The sequence below is a fragment of the Gymnodraco acuticeps genome, unplaced genomic scaffold (genome assembly GCF_902827175.1).
Source record: "Gymnodraco acuticeps unplaced genomic scaffold, fGymAcu1.1, whole genome shotgun sequence".
NCBI lineage: Eukaryota > Metazoa > Chordata > Actinopteri > Perciformes > Bathydraconidae > Gymnodraco > Gymnodraco acuticeps.
This window is the reverse complement of record NW_022990287.1, coordinates 183,609-199,763: the sequence shown is the minus strand read 5'-3', so window position 1 is coordinate 199,763 and position 16,155 is coordinate 183,609. Positions and strand designations below refer to the sequence as shown.

At 44.1% G+C, this 16,155-nt stretch overlaps 1 protein-coding gene across 2 annotated transcripts; it reads right to left on the bottom strand.

Moving 5' to 3' along the window:
- Positions 1 to 1,719: 1,719 nt before the first annotated feature.
- LOC117549761 (zinc finger protein aebp2-like) lies at positions 1,720 to 15,697 on the bottom strand. Of its 2 annotated transcripts, none has more exons than XM_034221830.1 (8): positions 15,060 to 15,697; positions 4,484 to 4,733; positions 3,900 to 4,007; positions 3,608 to 3,794; positions 3,375 to 3,499; positions 2,939 to 3,006; positions 2,257 to 2,370; positions 1,720 to 2,176 (listed from the first exon to the last, which is right to left on the bottom strand). In XM_034221830.1, exons 1-8 carry the CDS (start codon positions 15,578 to 15,580, stop codon positions 2,164 to 2,166), a joined length of 1,386 nt encoding a protein of 461 aa, XP_034077721.1. In that variant the 5' UTR covers positions 15,581 to 15,697; the 3' UTR covers positions 1,720 to 2,163. The 2 variants fall into 2 exon arrangements, with proteins under 2 accessions (XP_034077721.1, XP_034077722.1); XM_034221831.1 differs by having other exon boundaries at positions 4,505 to 4,733; positions 15,060 to 15,696.
- Positions 15,698 to 16,155: the final 458 nt, after the last annotated feature.

The window sequence follows — 16,155 nt, the reverse complement described above, 5'->3', positions numbered from 1 at the left end:
AAGCTCGCCCCTTAGTGTTATAAAAAAATATGATTCTATACAAACACAACGTTTAGCCACAGCATCATTAAAAGGGTATACAAATATTGTTAAAATGAGAATACGGCAACTTCCTGTTTGTATGGACAGTATGATGTTAACCATCAGCACAGCGTTTATTGACCTTGTGTGGAAACAATTGATTTTGTCCAAAAATATCTTATTCACAAATGTTGCTTTTTCAAATGTACCCAGTTTTCATTGTCTTTCTAAATGAAATGATACTAAATCAATTACAAAAGATTTATTAAATTATGCAAAAGTAAACAAGCACTTTAATTCCTGAATGACCACTTGTGGTTTCTTTTCCTTCCTGTTCAAAAAGCCCTCAGTTTTGTGAATTGATGTTTATGTACCTTTTTATTGTGTATTTGATATAATTTTTAAAGAATAAAAAATACAATTGAAAAAAGTCTTTAAAATGAACAGTGCCGGGGCGTGGCGCCCCCTGCTGCCTGTCAGCATGATGTCATTCATAGAACCATTCTTTAGTCTTTACACACACTTTACAAAGATTGATGAATATCTTAAAACACTTCAAAGTGATAGCCTTATCCGAGACACTGTTTCATGTGGACAGTGACCAGTTGACTGCATGACAACAGTAGATTTTGATGGAATGTTTAACTGTGGAAATTCAAATGGAAAAGAGTAGAAATATTGTTGTGGCATTTGTAGAACAAATACTGCTGAAAGGAAATACAAGTGAATAATAGACTCAATAATACATTGACCAATATTATAATTCTTTTTTGGCTTGTCTCAAAATAACAAAATGTTAATTGATAATAGAGATAATATTAGGCACACTTGGAAAATCCTTAAGGATATTACCGAGTCATTTTATTAATAGTAATAATCAAGTTTTCCAGGCTGACTTGTACGGAGAAAGCAACGTGTTGAACTCCTTATTCCTTGGAGAAGTGAGTTAATTAAATCCATTGTTGTATAATCTAAAATAAGACTTGGAATGACCGTGATGAGACATACATTATTATTGTAAAAGAAAACGATGGACTGTGTAAGCAAACCGTGACGCTACATGGGGCGCTGTGGTGCATAAAGCATCATTATTTAAACTCACACTCAAAGAGCAACAGCTGTGTTAAACTGTGGAAGTCTTTACCTGATGATTTGAAGGGCTGTCGACAGTATGAATAAGTCAGGTAACCGGTTTCTCTGATGGTAGATTGTTGTGCTGACTTTTGGTTTCATGTTACTAGAAGTATTTGTAAGCAACTGGGATTGACAGGCCATCTATTCCTGAGTACAATAAGACTCTCTGCTCCCCGTCCATCAAAACAGCTTCAAGTGTACATGTTTTATCATATTTGCCATGAGTGGAATAAAACTATAATAATCCAAAGTCAAATTGTATCGGCAGACTTCAGTGTAAGTCACAATTCTTTAAGTTTAAAGGCAGCATTTTATTTTCTGTCCTTAAACCCAAACACGTTTTCCAGGTGACCATAATCCTTTCTTATTCTATATATTTCTTGGAAGATCCTCATTATGTACTGGGTCGTTTATCCGCTAGACACAGAGAACAGAATCACGTTATAGAACAGGCTTTTTTATGACCACAAGGTATTCCTGATGGGACAACTATGTCGCTAGCTAGTGGAACAGAAACATGCAGATTGTTGCCATGGTGATGAACAGTAAAGACTTCAGAGCGAGTTCAGGTTGGAAAAGTTTAATGACATCAAACCAGAGCAATGCCAACTATATGCACATGACCAATATCATCAGTTTTAAACATCTATTTCAAAATGTTCGGCAGAAAACAAAACTTCTATCTACAGTAACAAATTCAAAGTATAAAAATATATTACAAATCTCAAGTATTTACAAGGACAGCTTCTCTACACGCGTGTCTACAGTTAGTTTTCAGTCTAGTCGTGTTACCTAAACACCTCCCTGTACATGCCTCTGTAAACTCAGCTCTAAGGCAGAAACACTGCCGGCCCCTGACAGCCATGGCAAATAAGTCACTAAACTCCCAGCATCCTCTGGGAGAAGGAGGAAGGGAGAAGAGGAACATGGAGATGAAGAGGAAACATCTCCTCCTCCTCCTTGAGGTGGGACAAGCAGGAAGTGACAGTGGAGTTCACCTGGAAGGGGTTAGAAGAACATCCTGTAGGGGAAAAGAGAGAGGGTCAAATATTGGTTTCTAGCAACGTCCAAAAGTACCTTTGCATGGTCACCAACACACACCTGTAGATGTTGGGGTCCAGCAGCACCGCGGTGTCCGTGGGGAGCTTGGACAGGTGGACCACCTTGGTCTTCTGCTGCAGTCTGTCTCCCTCGTTCACCCACACATCTGGCAGCCTGGGGGGGCACAGTTACAGTTCAGCTCTGTATGCAAAGCAGCTGCAGCTCTGTATGCATGGCTCATGGCATCAGAGTGTGTATAGTATTTATATATACACTCATTAGAGTAGCTGCCCCTGCTCCTAATGCAGTGGTTCAACCTGTTCTTTTTTTGTCATGCTTTTCTGGTTATTACCCGTCCCTTTGTGTGTTATGTAGCTTTTTATGCATAGCCGCTTTCACACCAAGTACCTTGCCGTACTTAGTGCCGGCACTTAGTACCCCCATGGAACTAAATACAGATTAGCCGCGTTCACACCGGAATAAGTTCCCTGAGGGAGGAATAGGCAAATGAAGCCACTGACGTCACTTCTTCTTCGGGTTTACTGGCAGGCCGCAAACCACTTCACGGCGTATACTGCACACTCAATCTTTTCTCAGCTGCAGCTCCCCGGATTTCTCAGCCTGAGACGGCGGACGCAGCGAGGCTGTGAGTGTGTGTGTGTGTGTGTGTGCTAGGGCTGGTTTCGGGCTGGTTTCGGAGACGGCTACTGGGCTCACATGGGGGGAGAAGAGCAGGACTCACATGTCTTCAGGCGTCCAGTGCAATAAGACCTTCACTTTCCCAGAGTCCTCTTTCCTCCTGGCTATTACCTAAACACACAGACACAGGCATGAAAATCTAAACAAAACAACAAATTAATTCCTGCAGAGTGTGTGTGTGTGTGAGACAGGTACAAGTGTGTGTATATGTATTATATATTCAATTGCAGCACTTTCTTTACTCTCCCATCATGCTGAAACTTGATTAGATTATGAATTGCCACCTCTGTACATGATATCGTGTGTGTGTGTGTGTGTGTGTGTGTGTGTGTGTGTGTGTGTGTGTGTAGCCCAGAGAAGGCTCTGAAGGACTCTGCAGCCATACGAGGCCGCCTACCTCTCCAAGTCCCTCTCTCGCCTGTTTGATCCCATCAACCTTGTGTGTGTGTGTGTGTGTGTGTGTGTGTGTGTCTGCCCACCGTGCTGTGGAACACCACACTGTGTCCGTTGCCCAGGCTCTCGATGTGTGTGGCCAGGTTGAGGCAGATGGCTCGATGGCGGATGGCGTCCATGGTCTGAGCGTCAAAAAAGTCATGAGGTCGGGCTGGAAATAAAAACACGTTTCAAATAGTACTCGCAGGCACTTGATGAGTACTTTGTATTTGAAGTTGGGTGTGTGTGTGTGTGTGTGTGTGTGTGTGTGTGTACATACGCAGGGAGCGTTTGTGTTTGTTCTTCAGTTTCCTCCTCTTGTTGAGGCCAGCCTTGGATGGGGACTCCTCCTTCAGTTTGCCCAGGTTGGACACTTTGGATGAGCTCTGGGAGCTGAAGTGAGTGGGGACGTGCCGGGCCAGCCCCCCCTGAGAGGCAAACGTGGCATTGCAGCCCCCTACCACACACTGCGGGAACACTTAAAGAGTCAGGGATGTGCTGTGGTCCAAAGGCTGAGCAGCATGTATTCTGCCTCTGGGTGGATGGAGTGGAGTGTGTGGTGTGTTTCTCACCTTGAAGGGCTTGTCTCCGCTGTGGGTCAGCATGTGTCTCTGCAGCCAGCTCTGACTGGTGGATGGTGTGTTGTACACCTTGCAGCCCTTCCACATACACACAAACACCTGTGGCACACGCACATAAAGCACACACTGATAACCAGTCAACACAACATTACAGTATTCCCCTGAACATAGCACCGAGCCCTGTTTGGTGTGGTTTCTTTACAGAGTTCTTTATTCTCTCCTGGGTGTAAATGTGTCCTATGGTTTTCCAGATGTGGTGGAAAAACAAAGCAGGCAGTTCAGAAGGCTCTGAGTCCGAGTAACCCGTGACATTCCTGAGACTTACTACCAACAGTTTGAAGAACTTTAAGGCCCTGACACACCGAGTCGTCGTTGGGCTGAATGCCATGTCAGGCCAGAGGGTGTTGTACGGGTTAAATCACTACATTTTGGTTCAATACATTCAGAGTTAACTAAGAGGATGCACTGCAAACACATTTAGCAGTTCCCTGATTGTAGGTTGGTTATTATGGGGGGAGATCGGCCCCTGAACTCCTGACAGTTTCAGAAATTAAACTGGTTTATTATTCACCTGCCTTAATAAGCTCAATACTGACCCCTCCTCTCTGCCCGTCCACATGTGTGGCTCTGATGTGTTCTGCCAGGTCGGGGCTGCTGGGGAACAGCAGCTGGCAGTGGTCCCAGCAGCAGGTGTAGCTCAGAGACTTGCCCCCCCCCACTGCTGTGGATCCGCTGCCCGCCCCCCCACAGTGACCGTTGAGTGTGGCAGGGGTGGAGCGCCCGCTGGACGCAGTGCTGTCCATGTCCATCAGGGTGCTGCTGATGCTGGACAACAGGGAGGAGACGTTAGGACACTTACAGTTCACAGCGATAAACGTTACATTTACAGCTGAACATACAGGAACTGGCATGGTACCTTGTTTTGCTTCATTCATGGCTGAAATGACATGTCAAACTTGCCAGTAACATTTCTGTACATTTTCTTAGCGCGAAAACATAACAGGACTTGCCTCATCACTTTTCATTCAAAACAGTTTGAGACTAAACTCTTTCATTTAAAAGAGACCCAACAACACACCCCCTGCTTGTGGGTATCTGTTGGGATCTGCTGCCACAGCAGCACAATGACCAAATGTTCAGGAGCTCTGCCTGCTCCAAAACAGAAATACACAACGGGACTGTGATGTCTAGACACTAGGGATTTTAAGATTCACCGATTCACATCGGTGCACCTGCATACATTTCATTACATTACATTTAGCTGACGCTTTTATCCAAAGCGACTTACAATAAGTACATTCGACCAGGAAGACACAACCTTGAAGAAAACAGAATCATATAAGTACATCAGGTTTCATAGAGCCAAACATTTCAAGTGCTACTCAACTGGCTTTAGGTAATCCAGTCCTTTATTGGTATAAAAGTGCTTTGTTAATCGTTCTAACGCTCGAAGTGGAGTCGAAAGAGATGAGTTTTCAGTTTGCGCCGGAAGGTGTGCAAGCTATCTGCTGTCCTGATGTCAATGGGGAGCTCATTCCACCATCCTGGAGCCAGGACAGCAAACCCACGTGTTTTTGCTGATGGGAACTTGGGTGCCCCTCGCAGCGAGGGCGCAACGAGTCGTTTGGCTGATGCAGAGCGTAGTGCACGCGCTGGGGTGTACGGTTTAACCATGTCCTGGATGTAGGAAGGGCCAGATCCATTCGCAGCACGGTAAGCAAGTACCAGTGTCTTGAAGTGGATTCTAGCAGTTACCGGAAGCCAGTGGAGGGAGCGGAGGAGCGGAGTGGTGTGGAAGAATTTAGGAAGGTTGAAGACCAGACGAGCCGCTGCATTCTGGGTGAGCTGCAGAGGTCGGATGGCACATGCAGGTAGACCAGCCAGGAGGGAGTTAAAGTAGTCTAGGCGTGCATAAACGTTCACAATGCGAGTGCACCGGTTGAAAGAGTGCACGTCGGCTACAGTTTGGGTTGAACTCGCGATGCATCGATTGTAGCGTCTTTGCATCGGACCAAAGACCAGTTGCATTGCAGTTGCGTGGGCATTGCTCTATGGTAGTTGTTATTTGCACATTGTTAATCCTGGGCAGTGTTGGGACTAACGCGCTACAAAGTAACGCGTTACAGTAACGCGCTAAAGCCGTTACTGTAACGCCGTTATTTTTGGCAGTAACTAGTACTCTAACGCATTACTTTTTAAATTCAGTAACTCAGTTACCGTTACTACATGGTGCGTTACTCAGTTAGTTTTTTTATATAGTCAACAGCCAGGCGAACAGAGATGAGAACTGTACTTAAGTACTTGAGTAAATGTACTTTGATACTTCCTGTGTCACATGCGGAGACGGGCTGTGGGCGTGTTTGTGTTGTTTACTAACAAGACTATCATGGCGGCGGCGGAGCTCAAGTCTAGTTTCTCCACCTGGAGATATTCTCACTATTTCACTTTTGTCGAGCACAAAGAAAAGAAAGTTTCTGTTAAATGTAAGTTGTGTCCTGGCGGGTCAAAGATCCTATCTACTGCCCAAACCAGTCATTCAAATCTGTTAAAACATCTGCAAAAACAACATGCTGGGACAAAGCTAGTAGCTAAGACCACAGAGACTCAGCCGACGCCACTCCACCTCCACCTAAGCAACAGCGGCTGGATTTTAACCAAGGGACTGCTAGCCAGGGAAAAGTCGATAAAGCCATTGCACGGTATGTTGTAGAACACATGCAGGCTATTGCTACAGTGGAGTCACCCGCTTTCAGGGAGCTAGTTAGCATGATAGCATGTCCGGGCGGCACACGGCATATGGGACGGAAAACTTTTTCCAACTACCTGGAGAAAGAATATACAGAAATGGAAAGCCAGCTAATATCGATGCAATCCAGATTGCATATAATGCATGTCAAGTTGATCAACAGATTGTATTATTCTCCAATGCAATAACAGTACTGAAATGAAGGCTATAAGGGCAGTAATGGGAGCCCTTTTTCCAAGTAACGAAAACGTTACTTTTCACAGTAACGCATTACTTTTTCTGTGCAAGTAACTAGTAAAGTAACTGAGTTACTTTTGAAGTGAAGTCACTAGTAATGGTAACTAGTTACTGGTTTTCAGTAACTAGCACAACACTGATCCTGGGCAATGCATCCTTAAATGGTTTAACTGTAAGGTGTTATAAAATGGTATTGTACTCTGGAGACAGAGAACACTTGTGAAAAGGCCTGTTTGTGAAAGGTCCAAGTGTTTGTTTTTTTAAGGTCAAAAAGAAACAGCATGATGGGATGCGCAGTACTAGCAGAGAGAACCAAATATGTCAGGGTTTCCCACACAGACTTTACTTGGGCGGGTATATTATTAGCCGCCCAAGTATATTTCACGACCCATTTAGGTTGTTTTTTTCGGGGGGTTTTCGTCCGTGACCACGACGCCATCTGTGATCGATTAACTTGTGGACAATGATCCCTCGCTCTACGCCTCCTGTACCCAGCCCCAGACTGGTCCTCCCGATGGCCTGGCCTGTTAAGTGGCCTGCCTCACACAGGGTGACTGGCTGTCCACATGATGTGGCCTGCCGACATGGCCACTGTCATACAGATCATAAATCAAAGCTCTTGATTGGTCTCTGTGTGTCATTCAAGCTCGGGATAACCTCAACTCTGGTGAGGTAAAGGACTCTCTGAGTGTTTAGATAGTTAACTTAGTCTAAGTTCTCAGTGGGTCTCAAACGGTTTGGTAACCATTTATGTAAACACATATTTCCATTTGAGGGTGTCAGTGTTTTTTCATATTGGATATGTTATTGGTTATGGCCATGATTTTATGATTATTGAAGTGTATACAGTTCTGTTTCATATAGGTCTAGTCTCTTTATTTCCCCCTCAAAGTGCACCAGATTGATGCAATTAACTCCAACATTTAAAAAAAAGTCTTTGAGGACCACCACCAATTAAAATCACATTGATAGGTTCCTAAATACATTTACCATTTGTTTTAAATAGTAACCCATGTCCATATGTTTATTTGTGGGCAGTAGATTTCAACTATAGGGCTATCAGGGCTCTGCCTGTTCGCTCTGCCATCGCGTGAAGGGTCTGCTAACAAGTGACCAACAGAAAGGTTAATGTTGTTGCACATCACCTCAACCCCCCCCCAAGTATATTTCAGATCTGTGGGAAACACTGTATGTTTAGCACTTTTGTTAATTTATGATTTGCTGCATATAAGGAATAAAACTAAATCCTCTGACGTACCATATTGAATTCTATCATTATTTTGCATTGTGTTGAATCGTATCGCCCCGAATCGCATAATGTTGAATCAAATCGTATCGAACTGTATCGCAACAGGCGTGAATCGCATCACATCGCCCGGTGCTTCAAAGGTATCGTATCGTTGGCAACGTCTCGAGATGCGCATCGCATCGGCCTCAGTGATGGAGATGCACATCCCTACTAGACACACAGCAGGTGGAGACAAGAACAACTGAGATGGAAAAGCATGGACTGCTTGTGTGTGAAGTTTCTAATGCAGTCTTCTGAGGGTGCAGAGAGAATGAAGCAGTAAAAACAGACCCCTCCCACAAAGCCACCTGCAATGGCTCCACAGTCACAGTGAGTAAACACAGCCTTCTGTTCAGTGTCAGACAGGGTTAGTACATTTTATACATATTTCATTACCCACCACCAGTGTAAAACATGATGGAAGAACGTAAACACAGGTAGTCTGGGGAATACAATGGATGAATGATGGGCTGAGGACGTAACACACACAGCGACCGCTCTGAAACATTACAGTTTAGGAACTGGGGTAGTATCTATAGTAACGCAGTGTAGGCGGAGCCGTGACTGTCATCTTCAATGAGAGCCCCAGAAAAACAACACAGCCGTTAGCTCTTAGCACTCAGAGCTCACAGCTCTTCATATCTGTTCAGAAACTAGACAGAAGTTAAACAAGTACAAACCACAGACTGCCTGTGTCATGGTGAATACAGTCGCTGGTTTATGTCTGTATAGGCCGTTGTTGTGAGTGTGGACGGTACATTTAGAAAACACACATTTTAAAAGGTTTTTCGCCTGCCGTCTGTCTGAAGACTTGTCAAAGCATTAATTCATGGTTTTTACTAACTGGTATCAGTATGTTGTTACTTCGGCATCATTTTGAAACGTGTATTACAATTAAATCACGGTCAAATACGTTCATCTTGTTGTAGTTGCAGCCCCCTTGCCAGTGATTCTCTCTAGTTTAGCATACTCAGCCCGACTCAGCCTGGTTGTTCCAGGCCCTAGAACCACGATTTTATGGGGCCAGAAAAACTGTGAATTAGGACCCGCTAGCCGGTACTAGGCCAAGTGGAAACGCAACCAAAAACGGGCCCCGCACGGCTCGGCACGCTTAAAGCAAGCTACCCGCTGCAGTGGAAACGTGCCATCAGTGCCGGCCAAAGGACTTCTTTGTTATTTATTGAGCTTTAAAACAAATTGATAACGACTCTATATTAAACAAACTAATTATAGTAGATTAACTGCATTATTCAAAAGTGTCTGTCTGTCTGTCTCTCTCTCCCTCTCTCCCCCCCGACAGCCTGTCAGTATCTCATGCAGCTGGCTGATCCAGTAATGAGTGACCCGACAGTGAAGAATAAACATATGTATAACTAGTTTAGCTTGTTCTAGAGGTAGATTAAATAGCTAAGTGTGTTAGGTCTAACTTTAAGAGTGTGTTTTGCTCCGCTCACCGGTCCGTCACAGCAGACACAGCTGCAGCTGATCATAGAGCTGCATCATGTAGAGCTGCAGGGGATCATGCAGAGCTGTGTGTCTCCGTCAGCAGCAGCTGATCTGATCTTGTTAAACTGAGTCAAAGAGGGGTGCCCAAATACATTGTGAGAGTTCTGGTCTACTGGTATGGCCACCAGACTATGCAAGTCAAATGGGGCAATAGGGTCTCAGCCCCATTTGGGGTTAGCAATGGTGTCAGACAAGGTGGAATTATGTCCCCAGTTCTTTTTAACCTCTATATTGATGATCTGTCCAAGCGACTGAAAGCCTGTAATACTGGATGCATGCTTGGTAGTACTCTAGTGAACCATATTATGTATGCAGATGATCTTGTTGTGCTGAGTCCATCTAGCGCTGGTCTTCAGCAGCTTCTTGCTGTTTGCTCTGTGTATGGTGTGGAACATGACATCAAATACAGCGCCAGTAAGAGTGCTGTCATGATCTTTAGAACCAAAGAAAGAAATCTGAAATGTCCTGATTTTAAATTGTCTGATATTAATCTTAGTGTCTGTAATAAGTTAAAATATCTTGGACACTTTATTACAGAACAAATGACAGATGATGAAGATATTTATAGGCAATGCCGCATGATGTGCACAAGCAAACATTCTCTTACGTAAGTTTGGTGCATGTACAGATGGAGTGAAGATGTCTCTGTTCAGAGCATATTGCACACCGCTCTATACGGCACATTTGTGGTCAAACTACAAGAAAGCAAGTTTACGGAAACTTCAAGTAGCTTATAAGGATGCCATGAGAATATTGCTGAAGAGACCTCCATGGTCTAGTGCAAGTGAAATGTTTGTGGCTGCAGGAGTCAATACTCTACAAGCTGTTTTAAGAAATCTTATGTATAAATGTATTTGCCGGCTTAATGACTCTGATAATGAAATCCTAGTACTACACGCCAGAGTCCTGCACGGGTCTGATTTTCAAGACCCGCTCCCGCCCCGCACCCGCGACGTGCAATACCGAACCCGCCCCGCTACCCGCACATATTGCCAATTAGTTCAGCAACCCGACCCGTCGGCACAAGATCCGCAACCCGACCCGAACCCGCATAGCCTATATATGAGAAGTGAAAACGTGCAATTATTAACACACGCAGTTTCATATTTGTCTCAAAAAGCGTGGGATGTTGGTTCTTTTCTCCATCTAGGAACAAAAATCCTCCCAGACGTTGGATTTCGCTCTTGAGGAAGTGTTATTGAAAATGCTGTATTCTCCGCTAGAGAGCTTCACCTCAGCCATTTCGAATGTGGCGCGCTCAGCAGCAGATTGATGCGCTGCAGAGGTTATGATTATGCGCGGTCCCGCGGGGGAGAGGTCTGAGGATTTAAACATTAAACTAATTTATTATTATTTTAATATATTTATTATGCAACACCCGCGACCCGACCCGCATCATCTTTGTTTTACCAAGAACCGAACCCGGAGAAAAGCGTTTGAAAAAATACCACCCGCGAATCACCTTTTTTGCGGGTCACCCGTCGGGTACCCGACCCGATGCAGGACTAGTTGTCTCTTTGTAGGACACTGATTTAAATTATTCTTAAACTATGAATTCTTTTTATGCTGTGTATGTAATTTATTATATGTAATGTCTTGTAGGGCTGCACGATTTTGGGGGAGAAAAAAAATCTAATTGCGATTTTTCTGACAAATATTGCGATTTGATTTGCGATATTTATTTTTAAGCGACCCAACGGAATTTTATTGTAAAATGCGGCCATATCTCCGGCTAGGAAGGTCGTATCAACGTGCTCCCGTCTCTAGCGCCCCCGCAGCCCGAGCTACGAGTGAAAGAACTAAACTCACATGAAACTTCCGTTGGGTTGCTTTAAAGTCAAGCTTCAGTTTAAGATTCACCCTGTAATAGAAACATGTGATGGAGCATTACTAACCTGACCCAGATGGTTTCTTTCACCAAACCATCTAAAGCTCCTTTGGAAGCCATTTGGAAAGGGCAGGCACTTTCAAAAGCACTTGGCAGGTGATTGGATCAATCTGTCTATCACCTTCTATCATGGGCCACTTCTGATTGATTAACAATGGCTGGTACATGTGGAGCACAGCACTTCTGATTGGTGTGGATGACTGACACACAAGAACGAAAGAAAAAAGAAATTGTAAAAAAAAAATCGCAGGCTTTGCGATTTGATAATCGCATCATTTCAAATCGCGATTTAGATTTAAAATCGATTAATCGTTCAACCCTAATGTCTTGTCTTTTATCTATGTAATGTCTTGTCTTTTATCTGGACCCTGAGTCTGTAATAAAGTTTTCATTCATTCATATAGCGCAGCATTATGCATTTGTTTACATGAGGGGTCAAAATGTCCCCTTCCGGAGGATAATTCTTTTTCTCCACATGAAATGTTAGACATTAGAATTGACTCTTCTTGTCTGTCACGTAAGTGGTGCAACTGATGCGGTATTGCGCTAAGGGGAAATTATTTTTGACCTAACATTTTGACCGGTAAAATATGCTGAAGACCGGCAATTCCGGCTAACGGAAACTCTGGGCTGAACACTGCTGCTGTAAATACTGCCATGCTGTGGGGAATGGTCAGCTGGTGTGTTCAAGTACTGCAGGGTTATTCTGGATGTGCAGGTTCATAGCCCTTCACATGTATGCAGCTGAGTGACAGGTAGGACTCTTTCCTACTTGGTGGAATGATTAAAAAGTGTTGAGATATTCATATTCTCCTTGGCGCTGAGGGGGGAAAAGTACGAGTTGTAGATTGAAATATACTGGATGAACCCACACTGCAGATTGATGTCTGGATCCGCACTGCGAGTCAATGTAACCCACGGGTTAATAAAAGAGTGGGGCTATTTAATAGGCTGACGTGTCCGACAGACGTCTTTGATCACTTTCTTACCATGTAATCATCTACAGCAGAGGTCTCAAACTCAAGGCCCGGGGGCCAAATCCGGCCCGCGACTTCATTTTATGTGGCCCCGCAAGAGCTTGCAAAGAATATAATACGTTTATTATACGGTTACATGGCGATTTACAGAAGCAGGTTGTCCATAAACTACATGTCCCACAATGCATCTCGTTTTGTGACATGCAAGAGACTTGCAATTATTTGCCCTGGACTTCTGCTTTCACACAAAGTTAATTACTAAGTTATTATCCTATCCGATAATAATCCAATTCAGAGGCAATAATGTAATATAATACATCATTTGATATATATATTATATATGTATATTTATATAGTTGCAACCGGCCCTTTGAGTGTGACCTTAATGCTAATGTTGCCCGCGATGAAATTGAGTTTGACCCCCCTGATCTACAGTGTAAAACGACTATTCAATCGTCCTAGTTTAAGCTCCATTAAACTTATGAACTCATACTAATTTCAGTGTGTCAGAGAAACAAGTCAAAATATATCAAAGTAGTAACAGATTTTTTGATCGATGTTCTTTCCTTGGTTGCAGGGCAAACTGTCTCTCTGGATTTATCACTTCTAATGGAGCTTAGTTTTCAGACACAAAGACTCAACCGCTGATGTTCAACCGGTCTTAAAAGGAAGATCCTGAGCTCATGCAATAGATCAACTGTTTCTGCAGGTCTCCCTTGAAAAAGAGATCTATGATCTCAAGGGACATTCTGGTTAGATAAAGGTTTGAAATGAAATGAAAAGCTGGAACGGACAAACGTGACTGGGACATTCCCTCCAGCATTTTATAACGTCTGCAACTTTCAGACTAATATTTTGTCATTGTTTGCTGAAGGACAAATTGAGGGTGATTGCAAAGTATTCGAGATGGCGCATACAGTATGTACGTTAGTTAAATGTCCTGTAGTTATGGTATTGGGACTATGAGCAGCAGCTATAGCAAGACTGTTATCAGTTGGATGAAATAAGTTGTTCCACTCTGTTCAGTAGCTACAGAGAGAATGTTCTGATCTGAATACACTACATGATAAACTCTTCCACTAGTAGGGATGCACCAATCCAAGTCTTCTGATAAATAGTACCAATCAGAGACAAGTACTCGTAAAACCAATGTTTAACATACCCTCACTACGTCTGCCAGATGTTCTAACACCAAACATGCATTAAAGTCTGCTGCAAGTTGGATTTCTTTCGTTTGAAAAGTGGTATGAAAATGCCTTATATTGCAGGTTTCGAACATTTAAAACCTGTTGACATGACATGTTCTGAGGAGAGACTGCATGTCTCTGCATCCTCTTTTCTCTTACATACAGTGCCAAACCAACCATCTAGGCTTTTTTTAATCAAAATCTTGTGGGTCTGCAAATGATCACCAATAGCAGCCCAGTTGAATTGGTTTGTTAAAATGACCCATTAACATCCACGCTCTTCCCTGACATGTGCTGCTGTGGCTCTGCTAGGGCTGCGGGACCATCCCTGCTAGGGCTGCGGGACCATCCCTGCTAGGGCTGCGGGACCATCCCTGCTAGGGCTGCGGGACCATCCCTGCTAGGGCTGCGGGACCATCCCTGCTAGGGCTGCGGGACCATCCCTGCTAGGGCTGCGGGACCATCCCTGCTAGGGCTGCACCATTTGGACAAAACCACGTATTATTTTGATTCAAATTGATATTGCAATATGACGTGATATAAGAGGGTATAATCCTTTTGAACATCATTCACATTATCATTGAAAATAGATAAAAATGATCGTGGTGTGATTTATTTTAGGGGACCTGTACATGACAAGATTTGTGTAAAATAGACTTCTCTGCAGCTCCACAATACTTCATTCAGATATTTCCACATATTTTGCCTTGTAGAGTCCATTTTGCGACTTTGATCAAACTTTCCTTAATAGTGCAGCACGCACGGACGGGGGCACACACACACACACACACACACACACACACACACACAGAGAGTGGTTGTGAGTTTCCCAGGTTGGATCCTGTGGGAATCACAAAAACAGCTTGAGGTCCAGATTCACTGTGACCACGAGGCTGAGGGGGTTCTGCTACCTCTGAACGCCAGTGTCTAACACATCCTCTTCTATGTATATTTGGGGGGCGGGGTATGGACGGCTGTTAGTACTGCGGTGAATGGGATAACTGTGAGCTGATGAACATGCTGTGCAAACAGTACCATTACTGTTGATATGGATCAAATCCAAACCCTCTGAGAACTTTCCCACAACAGTGCTCGTTGACTATTCAAAATAATAATATACAAATGCTAAGTTAAAACAACTTTCTCAAAGAACCCTTCATCTAACGGGTGTCTGACTCCTGTACCGAGGCCGGAGCTGGAACTCGTAAACTAATGGACCGCAGCTACCACCCGGTGGACTCCGCATCGTGTTGTGGTCCCACACCACCCATGCTGTTCTGAAAGGAGCGTAAGGCCTTCATAAAGCAGACTACTTCACATACCTGTCCTCTGAATCCATCCGGCTGAGAGGCTCTCCGATCGACGAGGTCCCCTCCATGCTGGCCGCTCTCTTGGTGCCGTGCTCGGCTTTCTCCGTGCTCTTTGTGCGGTGGGCCGGCGAGGAGGAGGACACGCTCTCCCCCTCTCTTTGTTCTTGTCTCAGCACCCGGGAACCTTCTTGTGCGGAATCAGTGCTACTGGCCAAACTCCCTTGTGCGGGACTTTTCCCCGGTTCAGAGAGTTTACCGTGGGGTTCCCCTCCGTCGTTGTCGGGGTTTTTGTTCGGTAATGCTGTTTCTTTGTCAGCGTCTGACACAGAAGACAGGCTGTCCCCGTCCTCCGCCGCCACACCACGACCGCTCGCGTCCATTCCTGCTCTGTTCTCGTTGTTGTCGCCCGGTTCCTGTTTGGGGTCCGGCACGGCCTGTCCCTCATTGCCGGTTTCTGCTGTTTCCCCGGTTCCGTTTTGATTCGACGTCGGCTGAGAATCTTGTTCGGCACCCTCGCTCGTTATTTGAGCCATTTCGTAGAGCACCAAAGCTATTATTGTGATGTTCCAATGGAAAAGTTGCCCTCAGGCTGCCCTTCTTCCTCCACTCACACTCTCCGCTTCAAGCGTAACACAGCAGGGGGTTTGATGACGTCGCGGCTCCGCATGGCCAAAGCTTGTGTATTAAGATGATCTCTCACTCAATACCTAAACATACGTCCAACAATAACTTTGTTCATAACGCTGCATAGAGTGCATCTCTAAACGGTATTATTGTACTTGTTACATATGGTTTAAATCTTGAACTGTAACGTTGCGATGTAGTTTACCTTTTCATATGTGTAAACAAAATACACATTTTCATATTAATAACCATGAATTTCGCTACAAAACAATTTATACACAGAAGTGTTTTTTGCCAGGCTAGTCCGGGGCAATGTAAAATGAATTAGGCTTTTCTAAAGTAGCTAATCTGAAACGGTTTATTTTCCTTTCATATTCAGTATCGAGCTAAGTGGAATGTCTAATCTGATCAATAGTAAAAACATGTAGGTACAATTATTTATTTGAAGAATAAAAAAAGGAAATAGACGCGTTGGGGAGCAGAC